The sequence below is a fragment of the Triturus cristatus genome, chromosome 3_2 (assembly GCF_964204655.1).
Source record: "Triturus cristatus chromosome 3_2, aTriCri1.1, whole genome shotgun sequence".
NCBI classification, from domain to species: domain Eukaryota; kingdom Metazoa; phylum Chordata; class Amphibia; order Caudata; family Salamandridae; genus Triturus; species Triturus cristatus.
In genome coordinates, this window is record NC_140584.1 from 647,334,459 (window position 1) to 647,350,825 (window position 16,367).

At 51.2% G+C, this 16,367-nt stretch overlaps 1 protein-coding gene across 1 annotated transcript in view; it reads left to right on the top strand.

The window, feature by feature from the left end:
• ACADL (acyl-CoA dehydrogenase long chain) overlaps positions 1–16,367 on the top strand; it is a 650,248-nt gene that overhangs the window by 281,978 nt on the left and 351,903 nt on the right. Inside the window, exon 7 of the mRNA XM_085648595.1 lies at positions 6,046–6,147. Within this exon, the coding sequence (XP_085504721.1) occupies positions 6,046–6,147 (102 nt within the window). The remainder of the gene's footprint in view (positions 1–6,045; positions 6,148–16,367) is intronic.

Consider the following 16,367-nt stretch of genomic DNA (forward strand, 5'->3'; position numbering starts at 1 on the left):
ACGGGTCACAAGTACAGACATCGGCCCTACTGACCCCTCTCACCCTTCCATGTCGGACAAGGCTATGGTAACGCCTTCACCCTCGGGCCTAGGTGGACGCCATTCTCAAACTTCTGTGGCCCCGCCCTCTGGCCCGGCAAAGAAGACGAAACTAAAGCCTTCAGGTGAATCTGGCTAGAGTCAACCTTCCCACCACTCCGACCACGTTCCGGTCCTGAAACAACTCCCACCAAAGAAAGTGTCGGAACCTAGCCACCCGGAACCGAAAAAATCTTCGGAACCCAAACCCTTACTGAAAAAACACTCTGAACCGAAGCAGCCGGAACCGAGAAACATTTCAGACCCGAAGCAACCGGAACCAACGAAACATCCGGATTCGAAACAACCGGGACTGAAAAAACATCCGGACCCCATACAACCCGTACCGAAGAAATCTTCGGAACCTAAACCTTCCAAACCGAAAAAAGATTCCGGTCCCCAACCAAAGAAAGGTTCCAATCAAAAGCAAAAGGAGCTAAAAACACCTCCAAAAGCTACACCAGACAAAAGCTCTGACCCGAAAAAGTCCATTCCCAAAAAGGACACTGCTGGTGAAGAACTTTTTAAGCCGGACCCATTGCAAAAGACTCTTCTACAAAACCCCAAAACAGGTCAAATAATACTGCAGCCTAAGAAGAGGAAATTGGCCCCTCCAGCTTCAGCTCCAGTTTCTCAGAAGAAAAATGCCCAAACTTCTCCCATAAGGGACATCTCACGACCTCCATTCGTGCATGACCCTGACATTTCTCCTATAAATTTCCCATTACCCCAAAACACTCCACCTTTAGATGACGATGACGATTTTGGAGACAGAGACAATGAACCATTCGAAGACCCCAGGGACCCTAGTTCACCATCACATGACCCCTGGGAAGACTATGAAGCACCAGGTGCACCTGATGTGCCTCAGGAGGACATTTATCCCTCTAGACCATCCCTTCCAGACGACCCCATAGGATTTTCACAGCTCCTACACAGGGCTGCTCAGTTTCATGGGGTAGATATGCACACTGACCCCGTAGATTATGACTTCCTTATGGACACAATCATATCTTCTCAAAGGTCCACAATAACACTACCTATGCTCAAGGGGGTTATCAAACACGCCCCAGAGGTCTTTAAAGACCCTGTAAGAGCCAGAGTTATCAATCCTAGGATTGAGAACAAATATATGCCTGCCCCTTCTGACCCAGCTTATATTAAAGGCCAGCTCCCGGTAGACTCATTAGTTGTTTCTAATGCTCGAAAGAGAGCCAACTTACAAACCACATGGGATTCCCCACCCCCTGATAAAGAGTCTGAATGATTAGATGCCTCCGGTAAGCGGACGGCATCCCAAGCGGCTAATGTTTGGAGGATTGCCAATACACAGGCATTACTGTCAAGGTATGATAGGGCTCATTATGATGAGCTGGAGACCCTATTAGAACATCTCCCTGATAATTATAAAACCAGGGCTAATGACCTAATTCAAGAAGGTAAAATTATCACATACACCTCCATTCACTGTGCTCTAGATGTTGCAGACACAGCCTCTAGGGCAATAAATACTAGTCTGCTCTTAAGTAGACAAGCATGGCTGCATATCTCCGGATTTAAACCAGAGGTGCAAAACACTATTTTAAATCAGCCTTTCGATGAACCGCATTTGTTTGGACCCAGTGTTGATACATCTTTAGAAAAGATGAGGAAAGACACTGATATCGCAAAGTCAATGGGAGTCTTGCAAACCCAAACTGCGAGAGGGTCCTTTCGTCGCTCCTCTTACAGAGGCGCGGCCAAGAATTTCCACACTGACAACGCCTCCTCTTCTTTCAAAACTCCTACCCAGTCCTCACCCGGCAGAGGATATTACAGAGGACGCTATAGAGGCAACAATACCAAAGGTAGAGGTAGAGTCACCAACACTCCTACTGCCTCCACTTCCAAACAGTGACTTCCCTCCCCTCCCCCCAGACCATTCCACTCCAGTTGGGAGGAGATTATCACAGTTCCTACCTGTCTGGAACTCCATCACAACAGACAGGTGGGCAAAAAAATAATTAATTCAGGTTATTGTCTGGAGCTCACTTCCACTCCTCCACACATACCACCCAGACAGCGTCCCATGTCACAAGAACATCTGACCCTACTAAAACAGGAGGTCAATGCTCTCCTACAAAAGCATGCAATAGAACCAGTTCCACTGCATCACCAAAATACAGGGGTTTACTCACTCTATTTCCTCATACCAAAGAAGGACGGTTCTCTCAGGCCCATACTAGACCTCAGACCACTAAACCTTTACATTCAATCAGACCATTTCCATATGGTCACTCTGCAACAAGTCCTTCCTTTGTTAACACAAGGAGATTTCCTTACAACTTTAGATCTCAAGGACGCCTACTTCCACATTCCGATTCACCAAGCTCACAGGAAGTATCTTCGGTTCGTGGTGGACGGTCAGCATTACCAGTTCAAAGTCCTCCCATTCGGAGGCACCACAGCCCCCAGAGTTTTTACAAAATGCCTCGCAGTAGTAGCGGCGCATTTAAAGAGGCAGAGCATTCATGTTTTCCCCTATCTGGACGACTGGCTAATAAAAGCCAAGTCATACCACCAGTGCATACAGCACACTTACTAAACTATTCAGCTCTTACACAAACTCAAGTTGACCATAAACAATACAGAGTCACATCTCCAGCCGTCCCGTTGTCAACATTACCTAGGTGCCACAGTAGACACGTCAAAAGCACTTGGAACCCCCAATCCAGTCAGGATAAACAGCATGCAAGCTCTTATACAAAGATTCCAACCACAACACTCATTACCAGCTCGAGTGTTCATGCAACTCATAGGAATGATGGCCACTTGCATCTTCATAGTACCACATGCAAGACTCCAGATGCGCCCCTTACAGGAATGCTTAGCACGCCAATGGAACCATGTGCAGGGTCAGCTAACAGATCTGGTGGTGGACGACGGTCAAACACATCACTATCTGCAGTGGTGGAACACCAAAAACCTTTCCAAAGGTCGACCGTTCCTGGACCCGCTTCCACAAGTAGTGCTAACCACAGACGCATCGCTCACCGGCTGGGGAGTCCATTTATCAGACCATACAGTACAAGGCAAATGGACACCTAAACAAAAGCTACTCCACTTCAACCATCTGGAGTTACCAGCCATATTCCTAGCCCTAAAATCCTTCCAAAGTAATGTCTCAGGCAAGGCTGTCTTAGTCCGGACGGACAACATGACAGCCATGTACTATCTACAAAAACAGGGGGGGACGCTCTCCTTACAGCTCTCACAGCTAGCTCAGAGCATATGGAGATGGGCCATTCCTCGAAACATTTTTCTCCTAGCAGAACATCTACCAGGAGTTCACAATCAAGTTGCGGATCTGTTAAGTCATCAGAGACAACAAATCCACGAGTGGGAACTGCATCCACAAGTTCTTCAGCCTTTCTTTCAACACCCAGACATAGACCTGTTCCCCACACACCAGTACTCAAAATGCGCAAACTTCGCCGCCAGGTACCCACACCCATTGTCCAAAGGCAATGCGATATGGATGAACTGGTCAGGCATGTTTGCATACGCTTTTCTGCCTCTCCCACTCATTCCATTAGTGGTACGCAAGATGCAGCAGCACTCGCTGACACTCATCTTAATCGCACTAACTTGGGCAAGACAGCTGTGGTACACCACACTACTACAACTATCAGTGGTACTACATCAAAAACGACACCTCTCTCCACACCTCTTGACACAGAACCATGCAGCTGAACTTAGCCATTTGGCTCCTGAGGTCCTAGAATTTGGCTACCTAAACCTCCCGCCTGATTGCATGGACGTCATCAAACAAGCTAGACGTCCCACTACTAGAGCCTGCTATGCAGCCAAATGGTAAAGATTTGTTATATACTGCAACAATAACAATAGCAATCCACTAGATGTTTCCATCCAGCATATTATATATGCTATTTACTACATCTTCACAGATGTCATTTAGCATATACATCCATCAGGTTACATCTAGCTGCTATAGCAGCATACCTTCAAAACAGACAACATCTGTCGCTTTTCAGAGTTCCTGCCATCAAAGCCTTCGTGGAAGGCCTCAAAAGAATAATTCCTCCCAGGGTACCACCCTCACCAGTGTGAAATTTAAACATTGTTCTCATTAGACTTATGGGTCCTTCGTTCGAACCCCCACACAAATGTGAGCTACAATTTCTTACATGGAAAGTCGTTTTTCTAGTGCCTATCACATCACTCAGAAGAGTAAGTGAGCTCCAGGCACTAACAATTGAAGAACCAGTCTTACAAATACATCAAAATCGAGTGGTTCTAAGAACTAATCCAAAATTCCTACCAAAGGCCATTTCACCTTTCCACCTCAATCAATCTGTTGAATTGCCAGTATTCTTCTCACAACCTACAACAGTATCTGAAAGAGCTCTTCTTACACTAGACCTTAAAAGAGCTCTTCTTTACTATATTGATAGGACAAAGTCCTTCCGTAAAACAAAACAGCTTTTCGTGTCTTTCTCTCCACCACACAAAGGCAATCCCATTTCAAAAACAGGTATTGCAAGGTGGATTGTAAAATGCATACTGATTTGCTACCACAAAGCAAAACGTACTTTATCCATTCCCCCTAGGGCTCATTCCACCCGTAAAATAGGGGCATCCATGGCATTTTTAGGGAACATTCCACTAGATGATATTTGCAAAGCAGCTACATGGTCTACACCGCACACATTCACAAAACATTATTGTGTAGATGGGCAAGCAAAACGACAAGCTACTGTGGGCCAGGCTGTACTCAAAACACTATTTCAGACAACTGCAACAGATACTGGTGGTCGCCGCTAAGGGAGAGAACTGCTATGCAATCTATGTACAGTGTGTGATTTGCAGCTCATATGCCTCGAACGGAAATGCTATTTACCAGTATGCATCTGTTCTTGGCATGTAGAGCTGCAGAGTCACACACACCCACCCACCCACCCCCCGGCTACCTTTATTTGTTCCAGTATTATCTTACTTAGATACACCATACATGGACATCTTTTCTGTTCACACAAAACTCCATCATTTCCCTTCATGGCGAAAAACAATCTGAAGATGGAGTCGCTGCCCATGCGCACTATAGTCCATAGGAGGAGTCACCTATCTCGTGACTAAAAAGACTTCTTCCAGGACAACAACAAAGTGTAATCATCCGGGCCCACCACCAGATGGCGACCTATGCAAAGTGTGTGACTCTGCAGCTCTACATGCCAAGAACAGATGCATACTGGTAAGTAGCATTTTCCTTCCCAACTCGGATGGAATTCAATGTAGAGGGGGTATGAGTCATGCTATGTAAAAGTGGGGTATGCTGCATGTGTTAGCAGGCTATTGATTGCTTTGCCACATGCCCATACACAAATTGTATGGCCCACTGTTCTCTCCGATTGCAGCAGAAAAAAAGACATTGGGTACTCAGTTCTGACTAGGTTGTTGGGAGCTTGGAGCTGATAAGGTGCTGCTGTGGCTCACAGGCATCATGGCTGCTTATATTAGGGGACAGCTTTACCCTGATGCCTACTGCTCTCATCATCCATGTAAAAAAAAAAACACCCCTGCATCCTCGAGGTGAACTAATGACATTGCTGTCACGTGTGAAAGTTAAATCACTACGGAGGGAGTACAGAGCGGCTTTGGTTTGCAGAATCATTGCAAGATTCAGCAAACACCTTGGCAAGCAGATGCCTATCTGGGCTCCTTGGGATGCCTGGGCCCTCATCAGTTAATTTTCAAGCTAGCTTGACAGTGGGCAATGGTTGACTGGCTTCTATCCAAAAGCCTCTTTCTGTATGTGTTTGTATCTTGTGTGGTGTGTGAAAACAATTTAAGAGCTGGATTAGGTGCTCTGCTATTTAAAACAAACAGTAACAATAATCAGGCTTTATATTATGTGACTTGTTTTCTGTTCATCCTCTTTATTTTCAGTCTTGATCTGTTTGTTTCCAGGACACAGCAGAGTTGTTCTTTGAGGATGTTCGTTTGCCAGCTGACGCACTGCTCGGAGAAGAGAACAGGGGATTTTACTATCTGATGGCTGAGCTGCCTCAAGTAAGAATCAAGGCATAATTGATTGGATGCCAACACTACTATTTCCCAGAGTAGTAAATTGAAATTCTGTAGAAAATCTAATACCAAATAATCTCAATTAATTGACCATGAAGGAATAATGTCCTGAACTCCCCCCACAATGCACTCCAGCTCTTTTATATGCAGCCAGATCATTGCAGACACTATGTGCAAATGATCAAAATAACCACCACTTCTGTTCATGCCATAAATCTGGCATTATGTTTAGTTGATAAGTCTGTAGCAGGCCCTTTGAGATGTTTGTATAATCATGATTAACAGTTTTTGTTACAAGGAGTCATCCAGCTCTGTGCAGCACTATCTTTATAATTGCTGTCCCTGCCTTTTGAAAAGGCAAACATTTATTTGCATAAGAATGTTGTTTCTCTATGGATCTTCAGAGCGTGTATGTATTTCTGTTCTAGGAGTCAAGCTGTAGTAACATTTTCATGAATGGTTTTATTTTCTGTCTTGACTTGGCATTAGCACTTGTCTCTGACTTGGATTTCATACAGGTGGGTTTCCTTACTTCTTGCTAGATCTACCTGTTGTCCAACTCCTATTCTCTGTAGCATTCCAGTTTTCCCTTTCATTTCCTTAAAATCCCTTCTTGTTTCTTCCAGTTCTAAGTTTAGTTTTGATCATTTTCCCTTCACAACCACCCTTCCTTTTTTAGGTCGAGCATTCGAGACCTATTGTAATTTCTTATGTTGGGTTAACGCCATCCCCCAGCTTTTAATTTGTCTGTCAGTGTCCTTTAATAATTCTTGCTTGCTAGTGTTGAGTCCTGTCTCTTTGTCCCTCCTTTCTCTCCTCCGTTCCTCCCATGCAGCAGGGATTAATTACTATCTCATTCAACTATGGTTCTTCATCTGTTCTCTGGGGGACTCGTTTCTTTCTTGGTTTCCTGCTCTGTTAGTGTTTATCGGTGTTCAACTGCAGCTCCCCACCAGCTTACGTTTAAATGTAGCTTTCTTACTCCCATCCCCTCTTTATGCCACAGATACTTTACTGATGCCTCCCCTCAAGTGCTTCCAGCTCTGTTGCTTGTATTATTTTTAGGTTTATTTAGGCTTTTTGAGGCTTGCGTTAGTTGGCCTTTTTTGTGGTAGGATAGTTTAGTTTGGGCTTCCTTTTTTTTTGATAATCAATTTTATTGATTTTACAAAGTGCAACAAAAGAAAACAATATCAGCTCTTAGTACAGTGGTCCTTGCATAACAATGACGAAAAATAAGTAACCCCCCAGCATACATTATTCCACAAATGAGTAGCACGCAACATTGTCTGTACCCAAGTCAATGGTGATCATCAGGAATGTTCAGTCTTCTACCACCCCAACCCATTTGACCAATACCCTTCGAAACTTCTTGAGACAGCCTTGGGCCACATACATTGGTCGCTCCTGCGCTGCGCACCAATCCACCCCCCTGCGCCATCATGTCATGAAGGGAGCTGTCAGGTCCAGCCAGAGAGCTGCAATGTCCTGCTTAGCCACCATCAATGCCGTATTTAAACAAAGCTTCTCGGCTCTGGACCCATCCAATCCCTCAGCAAAACCCAGAAGTATGGTCATCGGGGTCAAGGGAACCTCCCAACCCAGGACCTCCGTAAGTTCCCCTGTCACCAACTCCCAGTAGCGTGTGATCATAGGACAGAGCTATACCATGTGATAAAAGTCAGCCTGGGAGCAACTACAGCAGGGACAGGAAGCATCAGGTCGGAGCCCAGCGCGATGAAGACACAATGGCGTGAAGTAGGCTGCGTGTAAGTAGTATATTTGAACTAATCGGAGCCGCGCTGAGGCTGTAACAGTTTTGGGGGCCATCAGTGCATTCCTCCAGTCAGTGTCGTCCAGGGAGCCAAGCCAACCCTCCCACTTATCCCAGAGATGAGAAAGGGAGTTGTGGGTGTTATTCGTGAGGGAACGATTGATGCGGGAAAAACCCCTTTCCACAAATTGCCAGACATGACCTGGGCTTCAGGTGGACTATATTCGGGCAAGGCGGTCCCCTCTGAGATATGGGCGTGGAGAGCGTGGCGCAGCTGTAGGTAATGGTAAAACTGGGAAGCGTGGAGGGAAAAGTGGGTCTGCAAATCAGGGAAATCGCGTATGTGGCTCCCACCCTAGACATCCCCAAGTTGTGAGATCCCAGGCTCTGAAACCCGAAAGAGCGGCGACGTCCTTGAGCCACGTTCCGCACCACAAAGGGGTGTATTGGGTTAGTTTGCCCGGCCAGTGGGTGTGGTGCAGGGAGGCCCGCCAGGCCAAAAGCACCCAGCGTGTGACCTCGGGAAGAGAATGGGAGATAGCGGTTCTGTAGAGCATCCCCTGAATATTGGAGAAACCCAGGTTATGCAGCTTGAGGCGGTAAGCCGGGTCCTACCAGACACCATTAAACCAGTCATGGACAGTGAGGAGCCGAGTTGCTAGATAATATAAATACGTCATACCCAACCCACTGTCAAAGGGCGGTATCCTGCACTGGGCAAGAGCCAACCTCGGTCGCCGACCTCCCTACAGAACTCTGTGAGAAGGAGCAGGTGCGTTCTGAAGCATATAGAGAAAACGGGGCAGGACCATCATCTTAAAAAGGGCTATCCTGCCCATAGGGTTTAGTGGCAGCGTTTGCCATTTAAGAAGGTCGGCATGAACCCGTTTCACAAGAGGAGCGACGTTGAGAGACCAGGCGAGATCGGAAAGGAGGGCCACCCAGAACCCCAAGTATTTGAACGACTGCTGGCGAAGAGGAATTGAGGACTGCCAATCAAAGCATTCTCTCGACAAATGGAGGGGGACCAAGACCAACTTGGCCGCGTTCAAACGGAGGCCAGAGACTTGCTCAAAAAGGCATAGGGCTCAGAGACATCGAGGCCCTGATCGAGCTGGGTCTGACGAAAAGATCAGAACGTCATCAGCGTAAAGGACAATCTTGTCCTCTACCAGACCAGACGGATAAGAGAAGCAAAGGGCTTCATCACTAGTGCAAAAAGGAGGGGCGAAAGGGGGCAACCCTGCCTCTCCCAATGGGGGTGTGAGAGGGCGCCATTGACCAGCACCTGGGCTTGTGGCTTGCAGTACAGTGTCTTGACCAAATTACAAAAGGGGATCCCAAATCCCATCTCAGACAACACTGCCTCCAGTTATCGCCAATCAACTGAGTCAAATGCTTTCTCAAAGTCCACGAGGAGCAAAGAGACATAAGGCGTCGGTTGATGACGATTCGCCAAAGCGAGGTGGAGCCTTCTGAGGCAGTGCCTGGTTCCCCGTGAGGGCATGAATCCACATTGGTCCATCTGGACCAGCTTATCCAAGTAGGGACGTATGCGGTTTGCCAGGATCGAAATAATTTGAGTTTCAAGTTAATGAGAGATGGAGCGATAATCGGAGCAGTGGGCCGAGGGAGGTTGAGACTTGAGAATCACTACGATAGTGGCCAGGTCTGTTTCAGGACGGAAGGAGCCGCGGTCAGCCGCATCATGATCCATTGCTAGGAGGTGGGGCACCAGCATGTCCCGGTAGGACGCCTAGAACTCCTGTGGGAGTCCGTCCGGTCCCGGCGTCTTACCCGCATCCATATGGGAGAGAGCATCGTTCATTTCTTCTGGAGTAATCGGGAGATCCAGGTCCTCCGCCTCAGTGTCGCTGAGCCGCGGGAGGGAGACCCTCTCCCTCGGAGGAGCTCTAGGAGTGTGAGGTCTGGTGGCTGGACAGAGTATAGAGAGGCATAATACGAGGCAAAGCACTGAGCCACCGCTGTGGGGGTCTGATGGGTCTCTCCGTGGGAGTCAGTCACTTCAGGGATAATACGGTTAGCCATGGGATAAGTGGCTAAGCTGTGGAGAAGCTTCTCGTTTTTATCTCCCCATCCATACACTTGCGCCACGGAAGACCTCCATAGCAGCTTAGCGGACTCCATGGCGGCCTGCCTGATCTCGTCCCTCAAAAACGGCAGTTACCGATCCTGAGCTTCTGTATTCTCCCCAGGCGGGTGGTCTTCCAGCTGGGCAGCCTGGGCCTCCAGACGTGTGAGCCGGGCCTCCTGTTTCATACGTTGGAGTTTGAGTTAGCCTTTGGCAAAGCCACAAATGGTGGCCTTACTGGCCTCCCATAAAGTACCAGGAGATGAGACCGAGCCCTGATTAGTTGTGAAGTATTGACGCAGTACGTCCCCTATGTGTTTCCAGAAGTCTTTATCCTGGAGAAACCAGGCGTTGAGGCCTCCCATTTGCATAGAGACTGGGGAGTGATCTGAGAGGCCCCTGGGAAGAATGGTGATGGCCTGGATTGACTGACAATCTAGGGTCGGAAGGAAGAAGTTGTCCAGTCTGGCATGTGTGTGGTGGGAGGCTGACGTGTGAGTGAACATACGAGTGGTCTGGTGCCAGAGTCTCCAGGCGTCTCCGAGGCCCACAGTCACAGCCCCGTTCGAAAGGAGTGCGGATTGGGAAACCCAAGAGGCAGAAGGCGCTGCAGCAGAATCATGGCCCGGGTCCATAACTGCAGTGAAGTACCCCCCCGCCCCCCAACGGTTGTCCCCGGGGGCAGGGCAGCCACAAGCGGAGCAAGACGCTGAAGCGTGGAGGACAGCAGAGGGGGGGTACACCGCGATCAAATTCAAGGATTGGTACCCAATGTTCCTTTCCAGGATAACAAAGCAGCCACCTGGGTCATGTACTACTTGACGTGCCAGAAATGGAAGAACGCAGTGCATCAGGACCGCCACCTCCTGAGATCCACGGGTAAAACCAGAGTGCCAAATCACGCAGTAGTCCTAGCGCGCGAGAAAGGGACAGTGGTTGCCACTAGATGGGTCTCTTGAAGCAGCAATATATCAACATTGTGTCGCTAGGCATAGTGCAGGACCGCCGTGCGCTTGACCTTATCTAAGAGGCCGTTAACATTCCAGGACATAACCTGAAGTGATGTCAATCCAGCACGATCGTCCGGCATGGGGAAAGCTGAGCTAGCGGTCGAGCACCCGGCACAGGCAGGGAGCGTGGTAGACAGGTGCGAGGGGTAAAAGACCTAGAATTGCAATGTCGATCACTGTAAGGTCGCGTCATAGCGAAGCAGAAGTGCTGGTGCAAAAAGTAAGAACAAACAAACAATAAAACTTGGGACAACAGTCCCCCCTCCCTAACCCCCACCCCCACCCTATACTTCAGGAATGGAAACATCTGTCACCTTGACAACAAGAACTAACAAAAGACAAAACTAAAGCGCTTGGGAATGGGAAAGCGTGGAGGACCCCATCTCATATCAGGATGTGCATAATCAAGTCCATCAGGAAGTGAAGTGGTAGTGAGCCGATGTGTTGCCTCCGACTGCGGAGCCAAGCCCGGCTGGCAGAGACGAACTCATGCAGTGCCCTTGAAGTGTCAGGCTATGTGAGAGATCTGTATCCGGTAGGTCCAGCAACAATGGTCGAGGCAAAGCACCCCCAGGGTCCAGGTGGGCGGAGGAGCCAGACCGCCGCACAGCCGGGGGGTCTCCAGGGAGCGGTGTCGGCTGCCGAGAGGGGCCCAACGGGGAATCCGCGCAGGCTCGCCTCTGGCCAAAGCGCCAACGGGAGCAGTTGTGCTGAGGCAGGGGCCTGTGGACGGGCACATCCCCCAGCCGCACTCCCGGGGGATGGGTTGCAGTCACTGTCTCGTAGGGGGCGCTCCTCCGTGGCCCATGTCCAAGCCTCCTCAGGGGTGTCAAAGAATAAGGTCTTGTTGGAAAACACCACTCGCAAGCACGCCGGGAAGAGGAGCCTGTACTGGATGTTGAGAGCACGGAGCTTCTGCTTGACCTCTCCAAACGAGTGGCGCTGGCCCTGGACCTCGCGGGTATAGTCCGGGAAGATCATGATTGCATGATTGTCATATCTGAGGTGCTGCTGCTTGCTGGCCTCGGCCAGGACAGCGTCGCGGTCCCTAAAGTTGAGGATTCGCATTATGACCGGTCTGGGGGGCGCTCCCGGTGGCGGCCTAGGAGCAAGGGAGCTGTGCGCTCGCTCGATCGCGATTCATGGGGAGAGGGAGCCCTCAGGGATCCAGAAGCGCAACCACTTCTCCACAAAGTCCGCCGTGCGGCCCTGCTCCGCACCCTCTGGAAATCTCATCAGGCGAAGTTTGTTACGGCGGTACCTGTTTTCTGCGTCCTCCGCCTGCCGGTGCAGCTCCTTGGTGTGAGATTGGAGACGAGCGACTTGTCTCTTAAGTCGCTGAACGTCGTCCTCCACGGTGGAGATCCGGGACTCTCTTTCTTTGATTCGGGCTGTTGCGTTCCGAAGGTTTTGCCGGATGAGAGTCCTATCCAACCGGACCTCAGCAATCTTACCCTCCACGGAGGACTGTGAGGCATGGATAGCTTGAAGGATGGTGGATAGGTCCGCAGCTGGTGGGGCATCCTTTTCCGCCCCTCCCCCAGTCGCTCCGGATTCCGTGGTAGTGAAACGATTCATTTTAGTCTGGGTGGCCGGTGTTTTGGTTGGCTTGTCACGACCCATGGCCGCCACCGAACAGGCAGGAGGCCCAGGTATGCCTCTTGCAAAGGTCTCTGCAGCAGGGGCCACGGCCAGTCCCGGGGGGCCTCAGATCAAGACAGTCGTAGGGGGCAGTGGAGGAGGGCTCCCCAAGACCTCACGCTGCTCGAAATGCAGCCGGTTCCACCGCTCCCGGTGAGACCCACACCGGAGGCAACAGCGCAGAGGTTCGATCCCAGGGCCGCAGTAGGGCCCCTACACTAGAACCCACGGACCACTCGGTGCCTCAAGAATAGTTCGGGAGCAGGGGGGATGGCAGAGGAGGCTCCCTCCAGGACCCACGCCACTCGCCAAATGAGGCCGATTCTATCCCCCCGGCTGCACTCCCAACCGGAGGCGATGTAGTGGAGGCAAAGGAGCAATGCAGGAGGGCAGGGGGGTGGCGGGAGAGGTCCCACCTAGGACTTCACACCGCTGAATGGATGCGGCCGTACACCCACTTCCCCCTAGCCCTCAGGAGGCAGCACAGCTGCGGCTCAGGTCTCACAAGGACACTGTAGCCGGGGCCCACCGTCAGCTGGGGGGGGGGGGGGGGGGGCACAGGAGCAGGACAGTGACAGGGAGCAGTGGAGGAGGCTCTTCAAGACCTCACGCCGCGCGATACATGCGGCCGGTTCCACCATCCCAGATGAGATCCCACATTGGCAGTAACGGCACAGATGTCTGGTTTCAGGGTCAGCGGCAAGGCCTCTGTGATAGGGGGCCCACAGACCACGCCAGGTGCCACAGGAGCAGTTTGGGGGCAGGGGGACGGCGGAGGAGGCTCCCTTCTAGGACCTCACGCCGCTCGCTACATGAGGCCAATTCCACTTCCCCTGGATCTTACCCCTTAGCAGCAGCAGGGCGATGGAGGGCCGGTCTCAGGGTCTGCAGCCGGGGCCCCCGCAGCGAAGGACCCACAGTCCACGTTTGAGCCACAAGCAGGGGGGCATCGGGGGGCCGCCACCTAGGCCCAGACCGTTCGATGCATGCGGGCGTACACCCGCTCCCCCTGCACCACAGCCCCCTGGAGGTAGCGGAGTCAATGCCTGATTCCAAGGCAGCGAAAAGGGGGTCTCCGGATTAGAGGGTCCAAAAAACAGCACCAGGAGATACAACAGCAGGCCGGAGGTTAGGGGGTGGCGGAGGGCCCTCTCCGGGAACCTCACGCCGCTCAGTGTTCACGGCCGAAACCACCCCCTCCAGGGCCTCTTCCCGCCAGGAGTACTGCAACAGCCCCAAAGCATTAACGTGGAGGTATCTCCAGGGGCCCCAATAGGCTGGATCGGCACCAAGGGATCATGGCAGGCGAGGGTAAAACAGCAGGGTGGGGTCCCAGTTCATGCCGCCAAAGACCCAAGCACTCTCTTGGCGGGCAGACCGTGCGCACGGGGGACCCCCCTCACACAGTTCCAGGACCCCTCCGCCGCCGGCACTCACCAGACCTTCAAGTCCGCCAGCCCTCCAGCCGCACAACCACAGAGCGGCTACCCAGCCCCAGGAGCCACCAATCCCCGTCTCCCACCGCCCGAAATGGCAGCCGGTACTGCGACAACGCCGCTGGGGAGATGGAGTGCGGCCTCTGACGCCGTCGAGCCGCAGCCAGCAGCCTGAGCCCCGTGTCGGTGCACAGAGTCCAGGGCCAGCAGGCAGGAACCAGTAGCAGCAGCCGCTGCCCACGTAGGATCTAAGCCGGTCGGGGGGAAGAAGAACGCAGGCGGGCGTCACGCCCAAGGAACTCGACCTCACACCACTGGTCGTCCGGGAGTTTCAGGCGTCTCCGCCATTTTAGATCAGGGCACCCGTCAGGTTGGCCGAATGTAGCGACATGGTGGGTCACTGGACTCCCCACGGCCAGGATCGCTGTCAGGGGTGCAGCAATGGATCGGCTACAACTCACAGGGCCGGATGGCTAACAGGATGGGCGGATTGCGGGCGGGTCCGGGAGCACTCTCAAGGTGCAACCGCCATCTTGGTCCGCTAAGCCATGCTCCTGGGCTTCATTTTAAGGTGGCCTTGGGCTTGTTTTTTCCTGCCAGCCTCTGCTCACTGTGCACTTAATTATTCCTATGGCCCCCCACCACCACCGATGCTTTTAATTAAATTTTTTTTGTGTGTATTTTAGGGCAAACATTTGCCCGAGGTCATTCACAGGATGTTCAAGCAATACCGAGGCTCGAACACTGATCCCCAGCTCCGAAGTCTGCAGCTCTGACTGTTGAGCCACGCACTCTCGCTCTGGGGATCCCTGCTGGAGACGCTCTTTGTTTGCATCAAGCCACGCATGGGCAGCAGCTCCCTCTCCACTTTTTGTTTCATTCGTCAGTGCTTTCCAAAAGCACCAGTTACCTTACGCAATTACAGATTCATATTTTTTGGAGACCCGAGGAGATTATTCAGCAGCTCAGGACATTACTTAAATGTCTCTAACAGAGCTGCCGATTCATCTCCCCTTGTCTACAAAAAATATGAATTTCACTGTGTAATGTTACTGGTGCTCATGGAAAGCGCTAGGAAAGTGAAACAAACAGCCCGCAGAGCGAGTGAAGGCTTTGCTGTCACTGGATTAAATACATCAAGTAATGAGGAAATCTTCCTCAAGGCACTGCCCGTCCATTGCGCAGCCTCTGATGCGCATTGTTCTCCATCCCCATACATCCGGACCAACCGTCCTGATAAGTCACTAGGGCCTAGGGTCTGATAATGGTGGCGCTCGGTGGGGTGGAAGCTTCTTGCGAAGTACTTCTAGTTTTTTGGGGCAGCTTCAGCTGTATACAATGATTGCGAAACATATCCACACCACACGAATCCGGAGGTGTGAACGGCTGGGCAATTACAGAGAGGATCATCACCCTTGCCTTCCATACCCAATCTCGCAGCTTTCCTGGCGTCTGTTGTGTTTGACTCCCTGACCTCTGCCTGTGAAGGGTGGGGGCCCTGTGTACACACCCACGCTGTCTGGGAGCAGGGATGGGGCCTCGCGCGCAGAGCGCAATAAACACTCTGCAGCCGGTTGCTTAGTTGGGCGCGAACTGCCTCGCTCGCCCGCCCGTTTATTATTTAACTACGCGCCCACGTCCCCGACGTGAGCGCAACGTACGCATGTCGTCCAGCGCTCTAGCCGAAAGGCTAGAGTGCTAACTGTAACAGCGTCCACGCACAGCTCCAATTCCCTTCTCTGCGTCGAGTAGAAGGCTGCCATTTACTGTTGCTGTGGGTGGTCTGACTGGCAACAGAAACCTCGGTGTGGATGTTTGTATTCTTTCAAGAAATATTTCAGCAGCACTGAGGAAGGTAGTAGCTGAGCGTTCTGCGGGAATGGGTTATTAAGTCGGCTTCGCACTGAACTTTTACCTATAATTGTTTTCGTTGTTGTGCGCTGGTTTGAAAAATCAATGTTAAAGGGGCGGGGTGTTTCGACAGACGGGTAGATTGAGGTCTTATTGCTGCTACTTGAGGTTAGAGCGTGGCTTTTCTGGCAGAAGCCACTGGAAGCTGGGTCTCTGTCTTGAGCTTTCCGTGGCTCCCCCACATCTACTTCATAAGCTGCACAGGATGTTCCACACTCACTCAACAGGGTTCTTGTAAACTGGTGCCTATGACAGCACGCACTTGCAGCAGCGATAAAGCACCTTGTTTACAGAGTAGCTCTAATAAGTGATGGCTCACTGGTCTAATGTTCCTCTCTAGG